Source organism: Microtus oregoni, unplaced genomic scaffold, assembly GCF_018167655.1.
Source record: "Microtus oregoni isolate MIOR12 unplaced genomic scaffold, Mior012 000046F_ref0000063, whole genome shotgun sequence".
Classification (NCBI taxonomy): Eukaryota; Metazoa; Chordata; class Mammalia; order Rodentia; family Cricetidae; genus Microtus; species Microtus oregoni.
The window spans coordinates 14,383,085-14,408,337 of record NW_024543220.1 but is presented as its reverse complement, the minus strand read 5'-3'; the positions used below and the strand labels follow the sequence as shown (position 1 = coordinate 14,408,337).

Sequence of the window (25,253 nt, the reverse complement as noted above, 5' to 3'; positions counted from 1 at the left end):
CTCTGAGTATCCCTGGCTGTCCAGGAACTCGTTCTGTAGGCCAGGTTGCCCTCAGACTTAGAAATCTGCTTGCCTCGAACTCTGAGCCCTGGGATTAAAGGCGTGTGCCACACCGCGGGGCGCAGTCATTTTAATTCTTGTCATCCTCCTCCCAAGCCTTTTCCCCTTTTCACACGGTCCTTGCGTTGAGTCTGGAGGATCAGATTTGCCACGTGGCACTTAACTGCAGAGTTTCAGTTTTCACATCTGAAAAACAGGAATAGTGCTACCCACAGGATTGCTTTATGAAATAGATAAAATAAGAAAGTGCGCTGGGCAGGGGTGGCGCACGCCTTTAATCCCAGCACTCAGGAGGCAGAGACAGGCGAATCTCTGTGAGTTCGAGGCCAGCCTGGTCTACATGGTGAGTTCCAGGACTACGTGGTTAGTAATACAGTTCGTTTCTGAGCCGTCCCAGTTAGGGAACTTAAAAAATTCTTCAAAATTTGGACATCCTGCCAATCAGAATGAAAACGGCTGTCCCGCCTTCCGTATCTAAACAGACCAATCACTGTTCCGGAGCATGGCGCGAATCGCCGCAGAAGGATCTTGCCCTTGTCTGTGGCTCTGTACTTGGTAGCTCGCCTTGCAAGCCCCTTCCCAGCCTCGAAAGAGATCTTTTATCTTCCTTGTGCCAGCGCCCTAAACCCTATCATCCAAACCGGCTGATCGGCGGGGACCGGAAGTGTGCGTTCCTGGGACGGGTCCCCCATGATCTCCGCCGGAAGTAGCAATTGCTAAGGGGATACCTTCTTCGCTCAGTATGGCGGCGATTCCCCCTGACACCTGGCAGCCGCCCAACGTCTACCTGGAGACTAGGTGAGGGTTGGGGGCCGGACTGGCCGAGGAGACTTGGGTTTGTGCCGAGCGGCTAGGCTAAGGGAGGCGGCCTGACTCGCACGTGGACGGCATGGAGCTGCGGCCGGGAGTACCCGTGAGTTCTGAAGGGACGTCAGGGGAGCCCCTCCAGCACCGCGGGAGATCTCGATAACGTCTGTTTTCTTTCCTTTTCCCACCCGGTTCATTAGTTCATTTATCTATATCCATCTTCATTCATTCATTCATTCATCCACTTATTCTCAACAAGTATGTATGGAGTCCACAAACCATGCACGTAGGACCTGGACTTTTGAGGACCCAGAACTAGATAAAACAGTGTATTATGGTGAAGGAGACGGACGTGTGAACACTACGGGTAAAGTATTAGGGCCGGTTGAACAAATTGCTTTGAAAGTAGAGGAAGACGAATTTTCTCCACGAAGTGTGGAGTGGCGCATTTGGTAGAGAGCTTAGCATGCTGAGGGCCCGAACTCGATCTCCACGACCGCATATATGGTGTGGTTGGCACTTGTCTACGATCCTAGCTCTCTGGAGGTGAAAGCAGGAGGATCAGGGTCTGGGTCGGGGTCCTGAGTTGAAAGTCCAGCACCACGGGCAAAAGATATGTAGTGTGGTTGTTCCTGGGTTAGCTCCCTTTCAAGAGCCTATAAGTTGCATCTAGTTTTTTTTGCTTTCTTTTTCTTTTCTTTCTTTTTTTTTTTTTTTTTGATTTTTCAAGACAGGGTTTCTCTGTGTAGCCTTGACTCTCCTGGAATGAACTCAATAGAGATCTACCTGCCCCTGCCTCCCCAGCACTGAGATTAAAGGTGTGCACCACCACCGCCCAGTCTACTAGTTTTCTCACTGTGACAGATGCTGCTTCTGTGGTATTGGTCATATTTGTACACACACAGACTCTTAGGCAACTCTAACTTTTCTTTTTTTTTTTTTTATATTTATTTATTTAGTATACAATGTTCTGTCTGTATGCCTACAGACCAGAAGAGGGCGCCAGATCTCATTACAGATGGTTGTGAGCCACCATGTGGTTGCCGGGAATTGAACTCAGGACCTTTGGAAGAACAGGCAATGCTCTTAACCACTGAGCCATCTCTCCAGCCCCAACTCTAACTTTTCTTAGAGAACAGATATATACAAGTTGAAATTGCTTAGGGACACGTCAATTATGTAAGTTCTTCATGCCTGTCATTCGCTGTCATTATGTTTAGAAAACGCCTAATAGGACTGGATGATTCCTCAGTGAGTACAGGGGTTTGCCACCAAGCCGGAGGATGCGATCCCTGCTGTGTGGTGGGAGAGAGCTGGCTCCTGACCTCATCCTCTGACCTCTACACTCGTTCACAGCCACACACACACACACACACACAGAATAAATAAGTGTAATTAAGAACAGTACCCATCAACACACAAAATAAGAAGGACAAAACCCACAAGAATGTCAGCTCCCAGGGAAAGAACTCCTCAGATAGTGCCTCCCACAGCAGACTAAACCTGTGTTGGCTGGTAGCCGGCAGAAGGATGAACTGTAGGCAGGAAGGCTGCCAGAAAAGTGGTTTTCTAGTACATTCTATGTACATGTATTTATTTATAATGGATTTATTTATTTTAGTTTTTTGAGACAGTTTCCCTGTCTCTGGCTGTCCTGGAATTCACTCTGTAGACTAGGCCTCAAACTTAGATATGCCTGCCTCTGTCTCCCGAGTACGGGGATTAAAAAGGTGTGTGGCTCTCCCACTGGGCTCTACTGGAGTGCTCACACTGCTGGGCCCCCTGTGTCTGGGCCACACACACTTAACTCAGCCCTCCTGTTCCTAGAACTCAGTGGGGGATGACATACAGCATGAGCACCCCTACCCCTGCCTTGTCTCTTGCTTCCGTCTTGTCCTTAGAGGTCCTGGGGAGACAATAAAAACATACTGGGTGTTTGCAGACACGTGCGGTAAGCAGTCTTGGCATCTGTTGGTTTTACACGTTCTCTCCCTTCAGATTTCACTTTCATCTTTATGTGTGTGGATGTGTGCACGTGAGTGCAAGTGCCGGCAAAGGCCAGAGGCATCAGATCCCCTGGCGCCGGAGGTGCCGGTGGTAGGAGCCTTCTGCTGTGAGAGAACGGAGCCCCTGTCCTCTGTAAGAGCAGTACTTGCTCTTAGCTGTCGAGCCATCTCTAGCCCTGTCTGACCCTCCTTTGAACACACAAACTGCTTTTAACTTTCTATTCAACTTTGGTTGTACGAGGTAATATATTTACATGATCAATAATATAAACGTTAGAAAAGGTATTTATTGAACATCCACCACCACTGATGTAAATGTCTATAACTCCCCACACTTTAGTATCTTTTATTAGATCTACAGATGGCACGTGAGGCCCTTTTCCTTGTTTAGGGCTGGTTTTGGAGCATCAGTATATGCGCTTAGAATCCTGCCATGTTTGTGGTTGTTTTACGTAGAACAAAAGCCAGAAGCTGCCCTGTGTGTCACACTCGGGTGCCTGGCAGTAGCCTTGTTGCTTCGTGGGGTGTTTCCTTCTGAGTGTGAACTCTAGTCACAGCTTGATGTCTCACTGGTTGAACAACAAAAGTGCTAGAAGTCCCATGCTGCTCCCTGCTGTGACCTTGCTGACTGCCTGTGCTGTCTGTCCCAACTGCAGCATGGGGATCATCGTGTTGGAGCTGTACTGGAAGCATGCTCCAAAGACCTGCAAGAACTTTGCAGAGCTGGCTCGGCGGGGCTACTACAACGGCACCAAATTCCATAGGATCATCAAGGACTTCATGATCCAGGGCGGTGACCCAACAGGGACAGGTACAGTTACGCCACCACACATTTCAAGTCTCACTCAGTCATATCTGTGTGGTAAGGCAGCCTCTGCTTGCTTTTCCGTTTGCTGAATCTGATTCGTTTTTCTTTTTGGGACAGAGCCTTTATAGCTCAGGCTAGCCTCCTCCTCACTGAAAACGACCTAATCCTCTGATCTTCCTGCCTTTATTTCCTCAGTGCTGGGATTTCTGTATGCTACCACGCTCAGCTTTTGTAGGGTTGGGGATTGAACCCAGGGCTTCCAGTACACTGGGCAAGCGCTCAGCCAACTGAGCTGTATTGGTATCCACACTGCCCGCTCCCCTCCCCCAAACACTCTACCAACTGAGCTGCATTGATAGCTAGTCACCCCCACCCACACACACCCACACCGTCTTGCTCTCTAATAGGGTATCAAGGTAGCCCAGGTTGTCCTTGAACTCCTGATCCTCCTGCCTCTACCTCCCACAGCTGGGATGATAGGCACATGCTGGCTGTGGTTCATTGAATCTGCTGCTGGTTTCCTGCTTTCGCATGTGTAACTCAGTGGAGAGACTCTTCACTCCGCAGCGTGGTAGTTTCTCAGGACTTTCTTGTGTCGTTCACTAAGAGCTGATGATATTGCTAGACCCAGAGTGACATGGAATTGGATCAGTCACAGGAGTAAAAAGACAATCCTGGGTCTTGGAAATAAAGTCTGGGTTCCTTTAGTAACTCATTCATCTGACAGGTGTTGAGCATGGGCTTTGTGTCAAAGCCCCTACTCGAAGCTCTAGGGACACGGCTGTGAGCAGAGAGACAAATATGGGGATCAGTTTTGGAAGGATGCTGCTGGAGCTGACGTGGGGGCGGAGCCTGTGCAGCCCTGGCAGAAGGAAGAGTAGATGAAACCTCCTGGCTGTTGTGAGCACAGTGGCAGGCTCTGGCCTCTGTTGGAGATTAGATGGAAGGGCAAGAATGCAGGCAGGCGTGATGGCGCACACCTTTAATCTCAGCACTCGGAGGCAGAGGCGGCGGATCTCTCAGTGTGAGGCCAGCCTGGTCTATAGAGCAACTTCTAGGACAGCCAGTGCTGTTATACAGAGAAACCCAGTCTCCAAAAAACAAAAACCAACATAAAAAAGATTTAAAAAAAAAGAATGCAGGCCTGGATCCTCACCCAGGCAGGAAGTACATGGTGGAATAGGGTATGGATGATTCTGTGTAGTAGTGGAAACACTGACTCCTCTTGTGAACATGCGGCAGTTAGTATATGGATGATTCTGTGTAGTAATGGAAAAACTGACTCCCTCTTGTGAACATGAGGCAGTTAGTATTTACAGATTTCTCTTCATTCTTATCCTCCCACCTTAAATTTTTCTACTAAATTTTAAAAATATTTATTCATAGTAATTTTTAAAAATTATTATTTTATGTGTATGAGTTTTGCCTGCATTTGTGTCTCCACACCATGTACACACTTGCTACTCATGAAGGCCAAAATCCCCTAGAACTGGAGTCACTGATGGTTGTGAGTTGCCATGTGGGTGCTGGGAATTGAACCCAGGCTTTTGGAAGTGTGGCAAGTGGTATTAACCACTGGGCCACATCTCCTCACACCTGAATTTTTATTGTTGGTTTTGTTTTTTCTTTTACATCCAAAATAAACCTATGGAGTCTCCATTTTGGTGGTACTCAGCTGCTCAGTTATTTTAACAAGGGCTGGGGGCAGTGGTTCTTTTCAAATATTTAGAGTACGTTTGTTGATGGATATTGCTTGTTTGTTTCTCGACCACCCAGATCTGAAATAATCACAAAACAAACTGTATTAATTACAACACTGCTTGGCCAATACCTTAGGCTTCTTATTAACTAACTCTTGCATCTTAAATTAACCCATTCCTATTATTTTATATTTTACCATGAGGCTTGTGGTTTACAGGTAAGGTTCCATAGTGACTGTCTCCTTCAGCAGCTACATGGTGTCTTCCTGACTCTGCCTTTTTTTCTCTTCTATCTCTGCTTGGAATTCCTGCCTTGTCTGCACTGCCATAGGCCCAAGTAGCTTCTTTATTCATTAACCAATAAAAGCAACACATATACAGAGGGACATTCCACACCATTTCCCCTTTTCTGTCCAAATAAAAAGGTTTTAACTTTAACATAGTAAAGTTACATAAAACAAAACAGTTATCAAGCAAGAATTATACAATATTTAGTCCATTTACATTTGGCATTTCTATGATCCATCCTATGATCTATCCTATCTTTGTGAGTTTAAAGTTTTATATCTAGTTTATATTTTATAATTATAACTATCATTTTTAACTCCATAAAGACTGCAAAAGGATATATTACCTAAATAAACAGGAAGTGCATTGTAAGCAACTTTCAAAACTCTAGACAGAGACATCTTGCTGCCTAGACAATCACCCAAAGTTCTTCTGTAACGTTGGGGCATCCATCTTTAGCCTATATAGGCCCATAGTATCTGGCAGACTTTTCCATGAAGCAGGAAATTTTAAAGACATTTTTGCCTATATTGGCAGCTTGTCAATCACTTTCTTCTGTGTCCTGCAGAATGTTTGGCAGACTCTTTCATGATGAAGGAACCCAGAGGGACTGTCTCACCTTCTTTAGGCAGCTTCAGCAGTCATTTTTATGTGGATCCTACACGTGTCCAGTTAATACAGCATACCATCAAGCAATCCAGGCAAGAGCAGTTTCTTGCCCAAATGGCTCGCCTTGTTGCATTGAAGGCAAATTCCATAACAAGTTTCTTCAATGCCCATCAACCTCACTGAAGTAATTGGTGCTGCCAGAAGCAGACATGTCTCACTGTTGAAAAAAGTCTAAGTTCTTAAAACATTTTAAATGTCATATTCTGTTATTCTTTGAAAGGTTTGAAGAATACCCATCCATCTGAATTAAATCTCTGTACATCTAGAAAAACTAACATGATTACAAGTTTGACTATTATAGATGACAATCTGTTTACCTGTATTTCTTAATTATACATCACTTTTTAAAAATGAGCTGCACAAACATAGTACCTTAATCAAGAGCAGAAATATACATATAACAAAATTGACTTTAAATTTGTATCAATAAACATACCAACGCAAAATTCATCTCTGTAACATATCCCTCTTGAAATGTAAACAAACATTTATAAACAATCATTTAAAATTGGGTATTGTTCTCTAGACTACTTCCTGCTGATTGGGGCGCTGTTAATCAGGTCTTTCTTTGGGTATCCTACGTGATAGGTCCATCTCAGCCAGCAGTCCTGAAGCTGTCATGGATGTTGGGCCATCTGGGCCATTGCTTTAGGGGGTCTTGTTTGATCAAACCATATTAGTCTGGAAGGAATCCACAAGTTCTCATCCTCTGTGGAAACAAAAGCAGAACCTCTTTTCCAAAGCAACATATCCTTAGACCCAAATTTTGAAGTCAAAATACCTTTAAAGTATTTTGGTTTAGCTTAGCAGCCCATACAATGAAATGTCTCTATACTTTGGCTCATTCACAGCCAAAAAATTCAGAGAAAACACAATAATGTACATAATCCAGATTTTGTGTATTTTCCATCTTTACATGGCTTATTTTTCTTTACCTTTTTAAGCTATGACTGTCTGTCTTCTCTCTCCCAAGCCTATACACATTTAACCAACACGTGACCCATTTACAGGCCTTTTTTTATTTGAATCTGTTTTTATTATTATGTATTTGTAATTATTTTTTGACCAGAAGCACTTTTTTTTTTTTAAGATTTTATTTATTATGTATACAACATTCTGCCTTGATGTATGCCCGCACGCCAGAGGAGGGCACCAGATCTCAGTACAGATGGTTGTGAGCCACCATGTGGTTGCTGGGAATTGAACTCAGGACCTCTGGAAGAGCAGCCAGTGCTCTTAACCTCTGAGCCATCTCTCCAGCCCCCAGAAGCACTTTTTTTAAAAAATGCTAAATGGTCGTGACTAGGACCAACTCTGCAGCCCTGCCTGCTTGTTTTGTCCAATCCAACATGTCAGAGGTATGTTCACTGCCTCTGAGAGCCATGTACACCACCTCAACTCTAGGGTCGCAGCAGGCCTATGTCACTGTGAAGCAATGTAGACCCCATTTAAGTGCTGGCCTCCTAAAAGAGCCAGAGCTGTTTGTGTGAACCAGGAAGTCTTCTTAAAGGAGCCTCACAGTTTTTGCTGTTACTGCTGAATCAGGAAGCTTTTTTTTTTTTAAAGGAATCGTGTTTTTGCTTGCTTTTAGCAAACAGAGCTTACCTGAGAAAATGTTACTACCATGAATCCGTGTTTAACTGTTGTTTTTTTTTTAATGTTTAAAATTTTTTTAAGCTCTCTCAGATTTTAGGCAGATGTAATTGCCCCACGTTGGGTACCAATTTGTTGATAGAGGCTGCTTGTTCATTTCTCGGCTGCCCAACCCAAAATAATCACACAAAAAACTATGCCAATTACAATACTGTTTGGCCAATGGCTTAGGCTTCTTATTAACTAACTCTTACATCTTAAATTAACCGATTCCTATATTTTATCACAAGGCTTGTGGTTTACCAGTAAGGTTCCTGGGCGTCTCTCTCTTTCGGCAGCTACATGTCTCCCTGACTCTACCTTCTTTTCTCCTGTATCTCTGCTTAAAATTCCCACCTTGCTCTATTCTGCACTGTCATTCATTAGCCAATAAAAGGAACACATATACAAAAGGACTTTGCACACGTGTGCATGTGTGTGCATGCGTGTGTGCACCCTCCCATGTTGGGGTCAGGGGACTGTTCTAGAGCTGATTCTCATCTTCTCAGTTGGGCAGTTCTCTCTCTGCACAGCCTACTTTGGGTAGCTGGTCTGGAAGCTTCTAGCAGGTTCTGTCTCTGCATCTCATCTTGTTGTGAGAGTGTTGGGATTACAAATGACCATCCCCACAGCAGTTGTTTTTTTTTTTTTTTTTTTTTTTTTTGGTTTTTCGAGACAGGGTTTCTCTGTGGCTTTGGAGCCTGTCCTGGAACTAGCTCTGTAGACCAGGCTGGTCTCGAACTCACAGAGATCCGCCTACCTCTGCCTCCCGAGTGCTGGGATTAAAGGCGTGCGCCACCATCGCCCGGCCAGCAGTTGTTTTGACTGAGCTTGGGTCAGCAGGCTTGCACAGCAAGCCCTTTTCCTGGCTGAGCCATCTCTGGCCATGGTTCCATCTCTTACCAGGTTTCCGTTTCTTGCTTTCTATTGCAAGAACTAAGGGGGTTTTATTTTTGGGTTTGTTCCTGTTTCAGACTCTGCCTATTGCCTTTGTACTTAAAAAAAAGACCTTGAGTAGTTATAGTATCATATCAGAGACACATTCATCCCCTCAGATCTTTTGCAGAAAAGTCTGGTTTGAATACAGCTGCAGAGAATCCAAGGCCAGATGCGCTCCCCTCAGTCCAGAGAGTCAGAGCAGCCTGCTGGAGCACCTCCCGGCCTGGCTTACTGTGTTCCAGGTAGCTGCTGCATTTTCTCTTCCATGTCTCACATTTCCTGTAGTCAGTGATATGGTTTTTTTCTTTTTCCCTGTCTTTGCTAAAACCCTCCAGACCCTCACCTGCCTTACTCAATTGCCATTTGTGTCTATTCTAGACATTTTCGCTGTTCAGTGTAGTATTATGCCTGCACTACGGGACGGTTTGAGAGTTGGGCAAAGGGCTGGAGATTGAAACACACTTACAGACAGAGACACCGGTCATCCTAGAAACAAGAATGCCCCATTTATTGTGTTCCAGGGCAACTTATATAGGGCTCTCTTGACTAATGGCCACGCCCTAGCTCTTAGAACTTTCAGCTGCAAGCCCACCAGAAACTACTCCCCTGCCATCAGGAACTCATGAAAGTCCCGTGCCTAGAGCAGCTGTAGGCATAGGAAAACAAATTGTTTACTCTGGCAGGCAGAGGCTCATAGAAAATTCAGGGTCTGAGGGTCCACAGTCCCCAACAGTTCAGTAGCAGTGTTGACTCTATTAGTGTCATTTGGGTCCCAATTTGTTCCTCAGCCTAGCTGTGTCTTTTTCACCTCACTGTGCTCATTGTCTCTGCACCTAGGCTGTGCCTAGGGTCTCTCTAGGGTCAGCAGGGCTCCCGCCTTCTCTGCTGTTGTCCTTCCATTTGCTGGCGTTGTCTCACACCGCCCACACCATTTCTGTCGCCATTGCTACCAACATGTATGTTGTCCCCACCTTGTTTTTGTTCAGGGACATGTAAACAGATGTCTGTCTTTATCTGAATTTTTGTGGGGCCATGTGTCTTCCCCACTGCAAATTCAAGGCTGCTGGCTCTCTACTGCATCCCAGGCTGAAAAGGAATTGGGGTTGCTTCTTTTTTTTTTTTTTTTTTTTTTTTTTTTGGATTTTCAACACAGGGTTTCTCTGTAGCTTTTGGTTCCAGTCCTGGAACTAGCTCTTGTAGACCAGGCTGGCCTCGAACTCACAGAGATCCGCCTGCCTCTGCCTCCCGAGTGCTGGGATTAAAGGCGTGCACCACCACCACCTGGCTTGGGGTTGCTTCTTGTGGGAAGGCTAGTTCTCTGTCTTGTCTTTCCAGATTTCAGTAAATTTTGTCCCATGGTTCCTCTGTCCTCATCCCAGGCTCCGACTCATCCCCCAAGTATGACCCTGGGAGGTAGCCAGCCCTGCCCCACTTGTGTGGTGTGTGTGTGTGTGTGTGTGTGTGTGTGTGCGCAGGCTGTTCCTGGTGCCCTTGCAGTCTGTGAGACTTCTCTGGGACTTCTCAGGGCTCAGCTCCCAGTCTTCCAAAGTCTTTCTTTCCTTGGCCAACTCTTCAAGAGTTTAAAAAAAACATTTGTTTCTCTTTATCTAATAGGGCCTCGCTGTGTAGTCCTGGCTGCCTTGGAACTCATAAATCTTCCTGCCTCTGCCCCTTGAGGGCTGGGATTAAAGGTGCGCTCTTCCACACCAAGCTGTTGTAAAATCTTTGTGTTTTGTTCATTTCACTGGGCATTGAAGCAAGACAGGATTTATGCTGACGTTCATGTCTCTCCTTCTTGACTTATCTCTCTCTCTTTTTTTTTTTTTCAAGACAGGGTTTCTCTGGTTTTGGAGCCTGTCCTGGAACTAGCTCTTGTAGATCAGGCTGGTCTCGAACCTTATCTTTCTTTTTTAAAAAAAACAAAAAACAAAACCCAGGGTCTTACTGTATATCCCTAGCCGCCCTGGAGCTCACTTTGTAGACTAGGCTGACCTCGAACTCACAAATCTCCGCCTGCTCTTCCTCCCTGCTCCGCTTCTCTCCCTTTCTTGCTCTGATGAAATGGACTTTAATCTGGGACACCAGTGTGCCCAGAGCCCGTGCTCAGTGAACGGGAAGCGACTCGGAAATGAACTGTTGGCACAGTGCTTGCCTGTCTCTGCAGCTACTCTGCCGTCTTCCCTAATGTCACATTTCCATGATGTACTTTTAATGAAACTGAAGCACTCAAAAGATTTCCAATAATGCCGCAGGCTCAAGGATAACAAATGTTTGCGCAGCCTGCCAGCAAGTCTGTGAAAAGCAAGCAGGAGGCGGCCGTCCTAGGCACTGGGTGCGCCTCCCAGCCAACAAAGGACAGTTCTCTGCTAAATGCCGCAAGTAGATAGCAGGTGACATTGTAGGTTCTGCAAGTTGGGTGTCCGCTCTCCATCCTGCTGTGCACAGCCTGGCTGCTCGGGAGCCTTCCTCCCCAGCTGTCCTCATACCCACTCTTAGGTACCTTCTCAGTTCAGATGCTCCCTGACTTCCTGCGTTTCCCTCTGAGCCATACCCCCCACCTTTACGCCACCCACATTGGAACAACCACATCAGCCCTTTCCTTGGCTTTCTGTGAGTCTTCTGTCTGTTTCTGCTTCCCCTGCCGAGCTTGTCTGAGGTTGTCTTGCTCCGCTCTCAGCCTTGAGCGACAGCCTCCCTCTGATTTCATCTCTCCTTGGTAGCCCCTGGAACACCTGAAGTTTGTCTTGTGGAACAGCAAGCCATTGTTAATTTTGCCCATTGAGCAAATATTTGCCAGGAGTCTGCTGGGTATCCTGCCCCTTTCCAGGGCCCGTGAGGAGTGCTGAAGCCCAGAAGCCGAGGCAATCTCTTTCCTCATGGAGCCCCCAGCTCCTTAGGAAACAGGTTGTTCATTTTAAGAAACAGGAAACTGCCGGGCGGTGGTGGCGCACGCTTTTAATCCCAGCACTCGGGAGGCAGAGGCAGGCGGATCTCTGTGAGTTCGAGGCCAGCCTGGTCTAGAAGAGCTAGTTCCAGGACAGGAACCAAAAAAGCTATGGAGAAACCCTGTCTCGAAAATCAAAAAAAGAAAAAAACAAACTGGTGACTTCATGAACGTACAACTTTGTGCTGGCGTTCTGTGGTTTGTGAATGTCAGGCAAGTTGACAGTTTGTAGTGAGGGGACCGGTCCGATGGAGTAGGACAAGACTGGAGAGGAGCCTTGGGGGCGAGCCTTGAGGAATCTAGAACTTCCCTCCTGGGAAGCCGAGGGTGTGCGCTTTGACACTCCTCCAGAGAAGCGTGGAGGAGAGCCTGCTGTCCCGGGAGTCAAGGGCTTCCTTGCTCCACAGGTCCTATGATGGAACCCAGTCAGCAGTTGATTCTTGAGACTGGATTGGACGACTCCGAGGCCTTGTGAGTCACTCTCAGACCTCGTGTATAGGGAAAGGGAAGGAGCAGTCTGGGCAGATTGGTCGCCTGTGGGAAAAGGCATGGGGTCAGTTACTGCAGAGCCCACCAACCAAGGGTGCCAGTTTGATCCGGCATGGTCCGATTTCACTTGGCACTAGGGCCCCTTGTGACTGGAGTAAGAAGAGAATACCTGAGAAGCTGAGTCCAGCTGGGGTCTGGTCATACCCAGGTGCCCGGCAGGGATGTGGGGTTCGATGTGTTAGACCTGAGTCCTGCCCCACACAGTTCCTTGTCACTGTACCGCGTAGGTAGCTTTGCAGAGCTCTTGTCAGGAGGCGGGGAGCATGGCTGTCCATTCCTCCTGGGGTTATTGTGTGAGCTCTGCTGGTAAAGTGATTGGCAAAGACTTGGCACAGAAACAGTGCAGAGATTGTTTCTTTTGGTTAATTCCCTTAGCCTTCACAGGTGTCTGCTAGACTCCTGCTGTTGACCTGGCCACTGTGGGCTGCAGTCCAGCAGGGAGAAAGCCCCATGAGATGTCGGGTATGCAAGTGACTTGGAAATAGGGGCTGTCGGGGAGAGAGCAGAGGTCTTCCCCTTGGCGTTATCGGTTGAGGCGACAGCTCTGATACGGGCTGGGCTGGCACTGAAGGATGTTTAGCAGCCGGCCTAGCCTGGCATCTACCCACTAGATAGTGGACCCTTCAGTTCTGACAACCAAAAATGTTCCTGACGTTACCCAGTGTTCGTAGGGCCACCAGCCAACCCCTGTTGAGAACTGCTGGGCTACAGGATGGGGCGGTGCACATAGGGCAGGCCTCTCTGAAGGTCGAGGAGAGCTCTGAGTGCCAGTTGGGCAGGCTGCAAGCCACAGCAAGGAAGGGAGGGGGACAGTGACCACGGAGTGTCCTCCGGGGTGGTGGTGTGGATTGTGGATCTTGTGCTGAGGGCTCAAGTGTGGTGGAATGCTCACGGAGGATGTTGAGCAGGGCCGAGCAGGGTCCTCCAGCTCCTACATGAAGAGGTCCCTGTGATGGACCCAGGACACAGGGACTGTGGGGCTGGGGTTTTGCTCTGATTTTAAAATAGAAAGCATTAATGACGTGCTGCCGGGAAGGGAAAACTGTGGGCTTCCTCACAGGTGTGGCCTCGGGTACATGGTAGTGGATGGTCTGGCCACAGTGAGGGAGAAGTGACAGGGAGGAGTAAGAACCAGGTCACAGGGACAGCTAGGAGAGCCAGGAATGGTGGGGAAGAGATGGGCCAGGCTGACTGCTGGCCACTTAGATGGTGCCTGTTGCTGCTGCCCTTGGTTAGTGGGCTCAGCAACCCTGGTACTTCCATGCTCGCTCCTGTGCACCTGCGTGACTTTTTAGAGGGTATCTGCCCTCTTAGTAGTGGGTGTAACATCAAGTGGTGCTCAGTTTGGCTCTAAGTAACCAAAATGGCAGCCGTTATGGTCGCGTTGTTTCTCCATATAGAAAATGTCGTAAGGAGAACAGTTCTCACTGCCCCACATCCCAGCAGTGTCAGGGCTGAGCTTGCTGTGTCTTCCTATGGGCTGCTCTTAGCATTAGTCTTGGACTTGTGTCTTACGGTTGCAAGAGGGCTGCAGCTGCCTTTGAAGGAGGACGAGACAAGGCTGTGGGAAATGCACAGGAGAGGGCTCATCTGTGTTTGTACGGAAAGTGCTGGCTCCTTGGAAGCAGGACCTACAGGCTTGTTTATAAGACAGAACTGGGCCGTGGGCATCAGCTGCCTGCAAAGGAGCTGCCCTGTACTTGTCTCTGAGGCCAGGGGCGCTGGGAATGCCCAGGGGACAGTGACCTGAAGTATCCCTCAGAGGTTTTGTCACCAGAGGAGAAGCTTTAATGATCAGCTGACTGGGTGTCGCGTTCCCATGCGGTCCTCCTTACGGGCTGCTGCCCACCATGGTTCCTTTTGGCTTGGATATGAATCTGCTGCCTGTCATGGGTGGGATGGGGACAAGTAGCACCAAGCATAGTAACCGTTGTGTCAGCCCACGCTTCTTGTGTCGTGCCTTAGACATCAGTCTGTTCCTCTCCAGGGTTTTTGGGGGGCGGGGAAGATGCTGGAGAGTCTTGAAGACAGCTTTATTTATTTATTTGTTCTCCAGCTGAGACAGCAAGAAAGATGGTTTGTTATACATGAGTTGCAATTGGCCATGGGTGGGGGAACACAACTGCTCCCGAATGGTCCAGGTTCAGGGCTGAGGGCCAGCGGAGCTGTGGGGGGTGAGGGGCAGTCAGTCTCCCAGGCGGTGTCAGGAGTCTTCAGATCCACTGAGACTTCTTACCGACAGTCACACACAGCCCAGCTTGTACCAGTGTCCTGGCCTTCGGTCTCCCTAACATCTTTTTTTTTTCTTTTTCTTTTTTTTTTAATTTAATTTATTTTGTTTTGTTTTTCAAGACAGGGTTTCTCTGTAGCTTTGGAGTCTGTCCTGGAACTAGCTCTTGTAGACCAGGCTCACCTCAAACACCCAGAGATCCGCCTGCCTCTGCCTCACGAGTGCTGGGATTAAAGGCGTGCGCCACCACCGCCCGGCTTTCTGTTTTCTTTTATCCTGTTTTGGTTTGGTTTTTTTTTTTTAAACATTTATTTATTTGTTATGTATACAATATTCTGTCTGTGTATATGCCTGAAGGCCAGAAGAGGGCGCCAGACCTCTTTATAGATGGTTTTGAGCCACCATGTGGTTGCTGGGAATTGAACTCAGGACCTTTGGAAGAGCAGGCAATGCTCTTAACCACTGAGCCATCTCTCCAGCTCCCAAATATTTATTTATTATGTATACAATATTCTGTCTGTGTGTATGTCTGCAGGCCAGAAGAGGGCACCAGACCTCATTCCAGATGGTTGTGAGCCACCATGTGGTTGCTGGGAATTGAACTCAGGACCTTTGGAAGAGCAGGCAATGCTCTTAACCACTGAGCCATCTCTCCAGCCCTGGTTTGGTTTTTTTAAGACAGTGTTTCTCTGTGTAGCCCTAGCTGTCCTAGAACTCACTCTGTAGACCCAGCTATCTTTGAACTCACAGAAGTTCACCTGCCTTTGACTCCTGAGTGCTGGGATTAAAGGCATGCACCACCACTGCCAGGCAGCATCCCTTATTTCTGTTCCTTCAGCCTCTATGGGAGCTTGCTCATTTACTTGGACCCCATCTTGTCTCCATTCTCTTCTTTCTGCCTGGTTCCTGCTGAAATGACTCAGAGCCAGAGCTCTCTACGCTGCTTCATGGTTGTGGCTGCTCAGCATGGACAAAGCAGTACTGAGCCGGCGTGTAGTCGGTTAGCATTGGTGAGAGCCAGCCTCCTGTTAAGTGTTCCTACGTGAACTAACCGTTGGTTAGTCTTAAGCTCACCGAGCTCCTGGCTTGTCTGCAGGAATTAGAGGTGTAGGCTTCCATGTTCACCTTCAGTTATGCCCTTTTGCTCTGAGAGGGGACCCTGCCCGAGCTTAGGTGCCAGCACCAGTGCTAACATCCTGAACTTGGTGGGTGGTGGTGGTGGTGGTGTTAGCCGGTCGTCTTTGTTTTCCTTCACCCCCACCACCTGTCCTCTCTGTGCACTCCTCCCGGGTGATGCTGTTCCACTCCGCATGGCACCACCATCCCTGCCCCTCCCTGAGCCAATAGCTGTCCCTTTCCATCTCCTCACTTCAGGGATCCTTCTACAGCAGGTGCCTGGAGTGCTGGGTTGGTAGGGTTTGTAGGCAGAAGCTAAGCTCAACAGGAAGGTGTGTTGGTTAACAGTGTCTGCAGTGGGCACTGGGCTCAGGGCCTGGGCACTCTTGCTGGAATACTGAATACTCAGCAACATGCTCCCTGTTGGGGCATGAGTGGTTGGGTACACCAATGCCACTGCCCCTTTGGATGCTCTTCTATGTTTCCTGCATGCTGACAGGGGACATCAATTTAATGAGCATATGTTATTGTCTTACCTGAATCAAGTCAGTGACTGGACCACTATAATGTGTCTACTGGAGGCTGGGCTGGGGTGCTCGCTGCCCATAACATTCCTCTCTGTACTCGGAAAAGTCCTTTGACCTCAGGCTCTTTTTGTGCGGTAGACTGTGGGACTGGCCGGGTCACTACTTGTCTTCTGATTGGACAGGTCGCGGTGGCGCATCTATCTATGGGAAACAGTTTGAAGACGAACTTCATCCAGACCTGAAGTTCACTGGTAAGTGTGCAGTCTCGCTGGATGGGCAGGAGAGGGAATGCGTATTGGAAGCTTGCTTTTTCTGGCTGTGGTTCAAGGTGTGTGTCTGACACCATGGCATGGTGCCAGACAGCTGCCCAGCCATGGCGCCACGGAGTGCCCTGGCAGATGAAAGAAAACAGCACCTCTTGAGAGTCCTAAGTAATTTTGACCGCTGGCCTGTGTTCTGGACTCTCCCCACTGTTAAATGTGCTAAAATCAGGCCAGCTGAAGTCTTCAAGCCTTGCTGGGCTCTTGAGGAATGAGTGACCTGGGTCAGGGTTAGTGAGGAGCAGCCCAAGTGAAGCTGGAGACAGAGGCAGAGGATCGAGGTGATTGGGGTGTGCAGGAAGTGTCCGCCCTGTTCCTGGGAAGAGGCTGTGGGCGCTGAAATCGATGATGGAGATGGGCCTGCAGTCCTCTGTATCTGCTGACAGTGTTGCCACCCTGATGAATTGAGGGTCCTGTTCACATTCTTCTCTCTCCTCATCTCCCCCAGGGGCTGGGATTCTTGCGATGGCCAATGCAGGACCAGACACCAATGGCAGCCAGTTCTTCGTGACCCTCGCCCCCACTCAATGGCTGGATGGCAAACATACCATTTTTGGCCGAGTGTGCCAGGGTATAGGAATGGTGAATCGAGTGGGCATGGTGGAAACAAACTCCCAGGACCGTCCTGTGGATGATGTGAAGATCCTTAAGGCATACCCTTCTGGGTAGAGGTGATGCTGTCTTGGGCACACCCAGGTCTTCGAAGATGCTCCTAGTGAGCCATCTTCCGGATGACATAGAGTGCCATGTGTTGGGATCATGCATATCGACTCTGACACCCTCTGGACAAAATGAAGCAGGGGGCTCGTCTTTGGGGGCATTTGTATTCTGGTCAACAGTCACAGACTTGGAAAGCCGGCAGTGTTGAGGCGCTAACTGCACAGCCCCTTCCAGCCTCCGGCGTGTGCTCTTCCAGGAATATGCACAGCTCTCTCTATTCTCCCTTGGAGCCTGAGCATCAACACTGCCGCTTCTGACACTAAACATCCCACGCAAAGCCAGTTTGAATTTTTGCCAAATGAAAAACGCATCCAACAATCAAATTGCTAAGAAGATGTCAAGTGGGGAATGATAATGTTTAATGATGGAGAAACAGGGCTTTGAGATGGAAGCTGAAGCTTTGGCCATTTGCCCCTGGGAAGGACTGGCAGTCACTGAACACAAGGCCAGTCCTTCAAGAACCTCTCTCACACGCAGTGACACTGTTAGGGCTTTAGAGAAAGTAGGTAAGAGGTGTTTATACATGACATCTTTGTTTTTTAATCTTTCTGGATTTGCAGGGGCCATGGGGGTGACAGGAAGGATGTTAATACTTTGAAATACATAGACGTTTCCAGAATAAAGTACCATTGGTGTCTGAAATCAGTGTTGTGGTCTTGGTGTTCTTCCAGATTGTCAGCCCCCTCCCTTTTTTGAGACAGGGTGTCACCGTGTAGCTGGCTTTAACTTACTATATAGACCAGGCTGGCTTTGGACTTGGAGAAACCTTTAGCCATAAGTGCTGGGACTAAAGGCATGTTCTTGGCCATTTTAATCTTGGTGGCGCTGAGGAGTGCTATAGCACTCCTGTCTTCAGGGTTCACACTGCCAGGTTTGTGAGTCTCCATCGGCTTCCCCCATGCAGGAGCAGCTTCTGCTAGAAAGAGGCAGAACCAAAGAAAGCCTCAGGGGACGTCACCTAGTGTTCTGAGGGAGGGGTGAGCTAAAGGTGACCCGGTTCTGCTGCTGTGACAGTACAGGCCAGAAGCAGCCTGGGGGAGGGAAGGGATTTTTTTCATCTAGTCTCAGGTCCAGGGAAGACAGGACGGGAGAACCCAAAAAATGAAGTGGTGGCCAGGGAGGGAGAGACACTGCTTACTGGCTTGCTTCCCTGGCTTGCTTAGCTCTCCCCCTTTTTTTGTTTTGTTTTGTTCCGTTTTTTTGAGATATGGTTTCTCTGTGTAATAGTCCTGGCTGTCCTGGAACTAGCTCTATAGACCAGGCTGGTCTCGAACTCACAGAAATCCGCCTGCCTCTGCCTCCCGAGTGCTGGGATTAAAGCGTGCACCACCACCACTACCGGGCTCAGCTACCTTTATTAAATAGCCCAGGCCCACCTGCCCAGGGATGGCGCTGCCCACAGGGGGGCTGTGCCCTCCCATATCAATCACCAATCAGGAAACCGCCCCACAGGCCAGGTGAAGGCGGTTCCTCAGTTAAGTTTCCTCTTCCCCGGTGTGTCGAGTTGATCAGCTAGCGTAGGGTGGGTATGCTGAGGACCACAGTCATCCCCTGTTGCTGTGGGCCTGAGGCGTGATATCGTGTGGCTTTGCTTCCTGACACAGTGACCGAGGTGGCACAGTGAGGAAGCCCTGGGGTCCTAGTACGGCTGTGAGGGACCTGGAAACACGGCTTTACTTACAGACCGTGTTGACCGACAGATTCACAAATAGCTGGGAATGACCTTGATCCTCCAACCTCCTTTCCAAAAATAGGGTCAGAGGCCACCCTTGAACTTGTGGCTCCTTGACAATGGAATCACACCTCTGCTCATGCAGAACAAGTGTTCAGAGCATGATCTGTACTGGGAACACTAGTTAAAGCCAGCTTTTGGTAATAGACATTAAAGCCACCACACACCTAGGGCTGCATGCGTGTGCGTTGCATGTGCGCGTGCGTCTGCTCATTCCACTGCACCCCACCTCTCCCGCCCCCAGCTTCTCTGCCAGTCTGCCAGGAGCCTGCACTCACAGCTCTCCCCTCCCTGCTCTGACCTCAGCAAGGCCCGGTCTTCTCCCTATTCCACGCTGCCTACCCAGCACCTGTGTGATGCTTTGAGGTTGTTGCCGAGTGAATCAAAATATTCTCCATCAGGAAAAGATGGAGGCTCGCTGGCAGAAATAGCTACCTCCAGAGTCACAGCCCCGGGCTTTGACTGGCGCGGCAGCAAAGCCTCTTCCACTCAGCCCTCTGGAAGGCCTCAGCTTCGTTTATTTTTGGATTGTGGCTCCAGAATATGTCAAAATAGCTCTTCCCACAAATGGCGAATGGCTCCTACCCCCAGATCCTCGAGCCAATCTGAGTCTCTCGGTGGCCCCTCTGGCACCGCGCTGCGGCTGTGGAGGAGGAAGCATGGCCAGCACATCTGTTCAGCTGGGCGCTTCCTGCCAAGAAGCACTCTCTGCCCTCAGCCACATTCCATAGAATGGATTTCTGTTTAGCTAAGTGCCAGAACAGAGGACGTACCAGCAACTCTGGGCAAAGTGCAGAGGGAGAGGGAAAGCCGGGGACATAAGGCTGCTTTGGTCTTGTGGAGAAATTAGGTTCCTGTTTGTTTTTCCAAACTAGTGACTCAGAATCCCTAGTGGCAGGTCTGAGACTAGCCTGGCCTATGTAGTGAGTGAGATCCCTGTCTCCAGGGGAAAAAAATTAGACTCCTGTCTGGGTAGGAGGGGTGGATTAGGGGTTAAGAGCGCTTGCTTCTGCAGCTGAGGACCAGGATTCTGCTCTCAACACCCATAGGCGATTAACAGTTGCCTGTAGCTCCCGTCCCTGGGCAGCCACCACCCTCTGCTGGCCTCCACACCTTCCTGCTCACAGTGTACACAGTAAGCACACTCGTACATTAAAATCACAATCATTGTATTAAAGACCCTGTCTTTGAGTGTGTGGATCCAGGAGTGCGAAATCTTTGAGTCACCTTGGGAACCACATGGCTTCTGGAATTTGGTCTCCTTGTTCATAGGCTAACATTTGATCTAGGCCTTTGGAGCTTCAAGTCTGAATGTAGGTCAATTTGAGAAGATTTCTTCCAGCTGCCAAGTTTGCATTTAGCATGCTATTTTGGGAGTCTGCCACTAGAGGCCGCTATGAATATAGTTTAGCTTCGCGGCAGTGTCAGAAAGCTTACCAACACCTATCATGGTTTTACTAAGCCAAGCCAGCTGCTCTTGGGATGTGAAAAACCAAAGATTGCTCAGATTGCGACAGACTAGAATCGAGACGTGAGCCCAGCAGAGGAAGCCCAAGAGTGCTGCACGGGTCTAGCTCTGTCGCTGGTCTAGGCAGAAGCTCCCAGGCCCAGGTTACAGGAAGCCTGAGCTGTCCTAAGATTCCAGCTCCTCTTGGCTGTTTAGTCCTCCCCTGTGTGGCAAAGGCATCCCTTCCATGGTAATCTGGAGCCCCTCTGACACCAGCAGAAAATTATTTCACTTGAGAAAACAGCTCAACTTGTGTATTTCTGTCTTTAACACCCGACCTCAGAGGTTGCCCTCGTTATACCCATTTCTGGAAGAACAAACTGAGAACCAAAGCCAAGGATCGCAAAGCCCAGTAGAGTGAGTGAACGAATGGAACGAGGGGGCCAAAGCCACCAGCTAGGAGCAGATGTGGGGATTCCTAGCTGTGCGGTTAGCTTTCAGTTGTCCCCACCTTCCATACATAGAGGGAGCAGATGAGGGTCGGGAAAGATCCGGCCTCACAGGAGGGTGGGGGGAGTGGGCTCAAGGGGCATCACCCTGCCTGCTCCGCCATCTCAGGCCGCCTCCCCAAAAGCAGGCCTACTGGGGCCCAGGGCACACGTAACCCTGACTGGTGTGTTTATTGGCTCATAAGTGTAATAGCCACGCCACTCCGCCCAGCTCGCAGAAATCATTTTCCTCTCTATGAGGATCTGGCCGGGCTTCATTAAGATCTGGGCCCTGTGTATGGGCAGAGGCAGCGTGGGGGAGGGGCCAGGATAGATGGCAAGAGACTATTCCAGGGTTGGCGGATAAGAAAAGCCATCAAAGGAAAGAATCCAGAGTTCGCAGTTGTCTTCAGTCACACTCATCCTGAAGACTGTGCTTCTGTGTCCCTCTTTGGGGACGTAGGCTTGAGGAGGGACTTGGCTGATGAAACTCATTTGGTGGGAGGCTGTACACTCCTGGTTCCAGTGGACTCCCAACGCAGGGTGGCAAGATTCCCTTCCTCGCTGATCTGCTTTGTCCTCTGTCACAGTGGAAATTTACATATCCTTCTTTGCCCCCTCCTCCCTGCAGCTCAAAAAATTAACAGTTTTTGGAGCCAGAATTGGTCAGTCCTTGGCTGTGGGAAGGTCCTTCCCTAGCCTCAGATTGTCTGCAAAGTGGGCGGCCCACTCATGCGAAGCCCCACTGACCTAAGTACCTGGGATCTTACATTACTTATTTCTTTGCTAGTTTATTGATTTATCGTGTGCGTATGTGGGTGTGGATGTCTGAGGACAACTATGGGTTTTGGGGGACTGAACTCAGCTCATCAGACTTGGTGGCAAGTGCCCTTTACCCAGAGCTATCTCACCGTGCTTTTATGGTCCCTGCTTCTCTCGGGAGCTCCCAGCAGGCCGTCTTGACTGGAATCTCCTGTGGACACTGGAGGAGATGCGGGCACGGGCACACTGAGCGTTTTACTAGTGAGTGAGTGTGTGCCTGCATGTGCGGTGCATGGATCCTAGAGCCCGGAAGTAGACCTCTGACCCTACTGTCCGCGATCTGAGGCGGGAGGGTTGTGTGAAGCCTGCCCTGGGCCGTTGGCAGCTCCTGAGCCTGACACCTGAGCACACACGGGCGGGCGCTGATGGAATGAGTTACTGGAGCCCCGAGAACAGACATTACCCTCAATCGGAGTGTGCCTGATGAACTGCTGGGGGTGGGAGGCAGAGCTAATAAACCCAGGGAAATCACAGCAGGCAGTTGAAGACTCCGGTAGGCACACCAGGGCAGGGCCTCAGGGACGCCGGCTCGCACACAAAGCCGGGCTCGTGGCATTCTGTGCACATTTCAGTAACCTCCGCAGCCGGGCAAGCAAATATGAGTGGCTTGGCATGAAAATCAATTTAGAGCTGATGGAGGAAAAGGTTGTTTCATCCTTGGTGCCTTCACAGTGCAGGTCCAGCTAGGAGAGAGGCTAGGGAGCAGGGTTGACAGAACGTCAGGGCTGTGGGACAGCGACAGCCCCACCCCCAGCCATTTTTAGGTGCCTGAGGGAGGCAGTACCAGGGCCTCTGGAGCCAGTTAGGGGAGATGTCAGAGTTTTAGGGATGGAATTGGCCAAGAGGCTGTGTCTCCCTGCTCCTCCTCGGCTTGAGTGTGCCAGTCAGGGAGACATCTTGCTCGCTGGTGGGAGGCTGATGGTACAGGGAGGGGCTAAGTTTGCTTTTGAGTTTGAGAACAGATGCAAGGAGTCAGTCAGCCTTCCACTTCCTAAGATGCTCAAACCAGGGGAGATGGTCTTCCATGGAGCAGGGAGTCCTGCAAGGCCCAAAGCAAGCCAGTCTGTCACACCAGGGAGGGAACTGTTTTCAAACAGAAAGGATCTGGGGTCATAGCTCAGTGGCAGAGTGTTCGCATGGGAAAGGCCCGGTTTCTATCGCTAGCGCTGCAAAGGGAGCTGGGAGGGAGGAGAAAGATGAAAATTTAGACCCAGCAACAAAAGAGAGTGCTGAGGTCAGGTAAGGCCAGACAATGGAATCATGGTAAGGTGTGTGTGTGTGTGTCTGTATGTGTGTGTGTCTGTATGTGTGTGTGTCTCTGTGTGTGTGTCTGTGTGTGTGTGTGTCTGTGTGTGTGTGTGTCTGTATGTGTGTGTGTCTGTATGTGTGTGTGTCTGTGTGTATGTTCACAGAAAGCTGGAGAGGAAAGAAGCGTCTACTGAGAGCAGTGCTGGTTAGATCCTGGAGTCCAGGCTAATCCGGAAGAGGCCAGGGCCTCCAGGTTAGCTGGTGTGGAGCCTGTTGGCAGGGGCAAGGACATGGAGCTCCTTGTGGGGTCAGATGTTTGTGTGTTAAGATGAAAGTTATGGTGACCATCCTTCCTAGAAGGAGCTGAGGTAAGATGATTCATGCCTAAAATCCCAGCACTCGTGAGGTTGAGGCAGGAGGATAGCCTACAAGTTCAAGGCCAGCTAAGGCTACAAAGTCAGCTGGAGGCCAGCTCGGACCTAGACTGGGAATATAGCTCAGTTGTGAGAGGGCTTCCTGAGCATGAATAAAACACTGAGCTCAGTCCTCAGCACCACATAAAACCAAGTACCTGGAACCCAGTACTCCAGAGGTGGGGCCAGGAGCATAGGGAGTTTGAGGCTAGCCTGGGCTATACAAGCTCCTGTCTCCTAAAGGAACAATAATAACAAAACAAACAAAAAACAAAAAAAGACTAATTTGAATCTGAGCTTTTATTGCTAATTACTCATGGGCAAACGACCCTGAAGAGATTTCTTATCCTTCATGGGCCTCAGTTTCCAGATCGGCAGAGCCATTTTTTAAGGCCTTTGCAGTACTGAGGTCGGTGATGCCGTGACAACCACACCAAGCCAATACTGGATTAAGTTTGTGAGGGAGGACAATCAAGGGAGGTGACAGGCTGTGCTGTCTACGCTGGGTGGGATATAGTGAGACCCAGAGATGGGTATTCCTCTGAGGATCAGGAAAGTCTGCACGGTGTCAGGGTTTGGGCCTACCAGACCCTAGGCTTGCATCCCACCCCTGCCTCTTAGCTCTGTGAGCTTGGGAGAATAAAGTCGATGAAGTGGCCCAGGTTCCTAACTTGGAGAAATGCAGCCAATGCCGCCCCTTTGTCTGCAGCTTCCTCAGGAGGGAAACACTAGGGATGGGGGTCTGGCCTGCCCTGCATGGAACCCCTACATACTGTGACCCCCCCCCAGCCCTCCACCCTGGAGACGGTTGGGTGCAGCCCCCAGCCCTCCACCCTGGAGACGGTTGGGTGCAGCCCCCCAGCCCTCTACCCTAGACATGGTCAGGTGCAGCCCCTCAGCCCTTCACCCTGGAGACGGTTGGGTACAGCCCAAGCCCTCCACCCTAGAGACAGTTGGGTGCAGCCCCTCAGCCCTCCACCCTGGAGACAGTCCTGTCGGGTGCAGCCCCCCTAGCCCTCCACCCTGGAGACGGTTGGGTGCAGCCCTCAGCCCTCCACCCTGGAGACGGTCGGGTGCAGCCCCCCAGCCCTCCACCCTGGAGACGGTTGGGGGCAGCCCTCAGCCCTCCACCCTGGAGACGGTCCTGTCGGGTGCAGCCCCCAGCCCTCCACCCTGGAGACGGTCCTGTCGGGTGCAGCCCCCAGCCCTCCACCCTGGAGACGGTTGGGTGCAGCCCCCAGCCCTCCACCCTGGAGACGGTCGGGTGCAGCCCCCAGCCCTCCACCCTGGAGACGGTTGGGTGCAGCCCCCCAGCCCTCCACCCTGGAGACGGTCGGGTGCAGCAAGCGGAGCAGGAGTAGAGATTTGTTAAGTGGGACGACAGTGGCTCCACTTGTGAGGACCGAGTGGGCGGCAGATGTGAGATTCTCGCTGTGTATCCGTGGCAGGTTCTCAGTAAATAAGACGGAGACATCCAAATCCCTTCCTTTCTCTGAGGCTCTGGCCCCAGACCCCAACAGTGTCAGCCAGATTGTTGGCACCCAGTCCCCTAGCTTCGATCGTGACATATGCAGAATCAGTATTTAATGACGTGTGTGATGGACAGTACTCTGGCGGCACCGGTGCCTGGACTCTGAGGGCCCTTATGAAGGACTCAGCATTTCCAAGGGCAAGAGTGGGATGAACCGAGCACCTGCCACATGTGATCTATTTGTGACTGCACTGGTCTCAGGTGCTGGGAACCAACAGTTTGTGGGATGCTTTTCCTAGTGGAAAAGAGGAAGAAAG

General features: G+C 49.8%; 1 protein-coding gene across 2 annotated transcripts; it reads left to right on the top strand.

Annotated features, from left to right (window-relative positions):
* Positions 1-586: 586 nt before the first annotated feature.
* Positions 587-17,957, top strand: Ppil1 (peptidylprolyl isomerase like 1). 2 transcript variants are annotated; one of them, XM_041634690.1, is made up of 4 exons: positions 587-858; positions 3,530-3,684; positions 16,458-16,526; positions 17,044-17,957. In XM_041634690.1, exons 1-4 carry the CDS (start codon positions 803-805, stop codon positions 17,262-17,264), a joined length of 501 nt encoding a protein of 166 aa, XP_041490624.1. In that variant the 5' UTR covers positions 587-802; the 3' UTR covers positions 17,265-17,957. The 2 variants fall into 2 exon arrangements, with proteins under 2 accessions (XP_041490624.1, XP_041490625.1); XM_041634691.1 differs by having other exon boundaries at positions 850-973.
* Positions 17,958-25,253: the final 7,296 nt, after the last annotated feature.

Bases quoted from the DNA above. Each gene is read 5' to 3' on its own strand.
- Ppil1 (XM_041634690.1), top strand. From the start codon at position 803: ATGGCGGCGATTCCCCCTGACACCTGGCAGCCGCCCAACGTCTACCTG. The intron at 859-3,529 runs GTGAGGGTTGGG...TCCCAACTGCAG, and splicing joins AACGTCTACCTGGAGACTAG to CATGGGGATCATCGTGTTGG. The intron at 3,685-16,457 runs GTACAGTTACGC...CTGATTGGACAG, and splicing joins CGGTGACCCAACAGGGACAG to GTCGCGGTGGCGCATCTATC.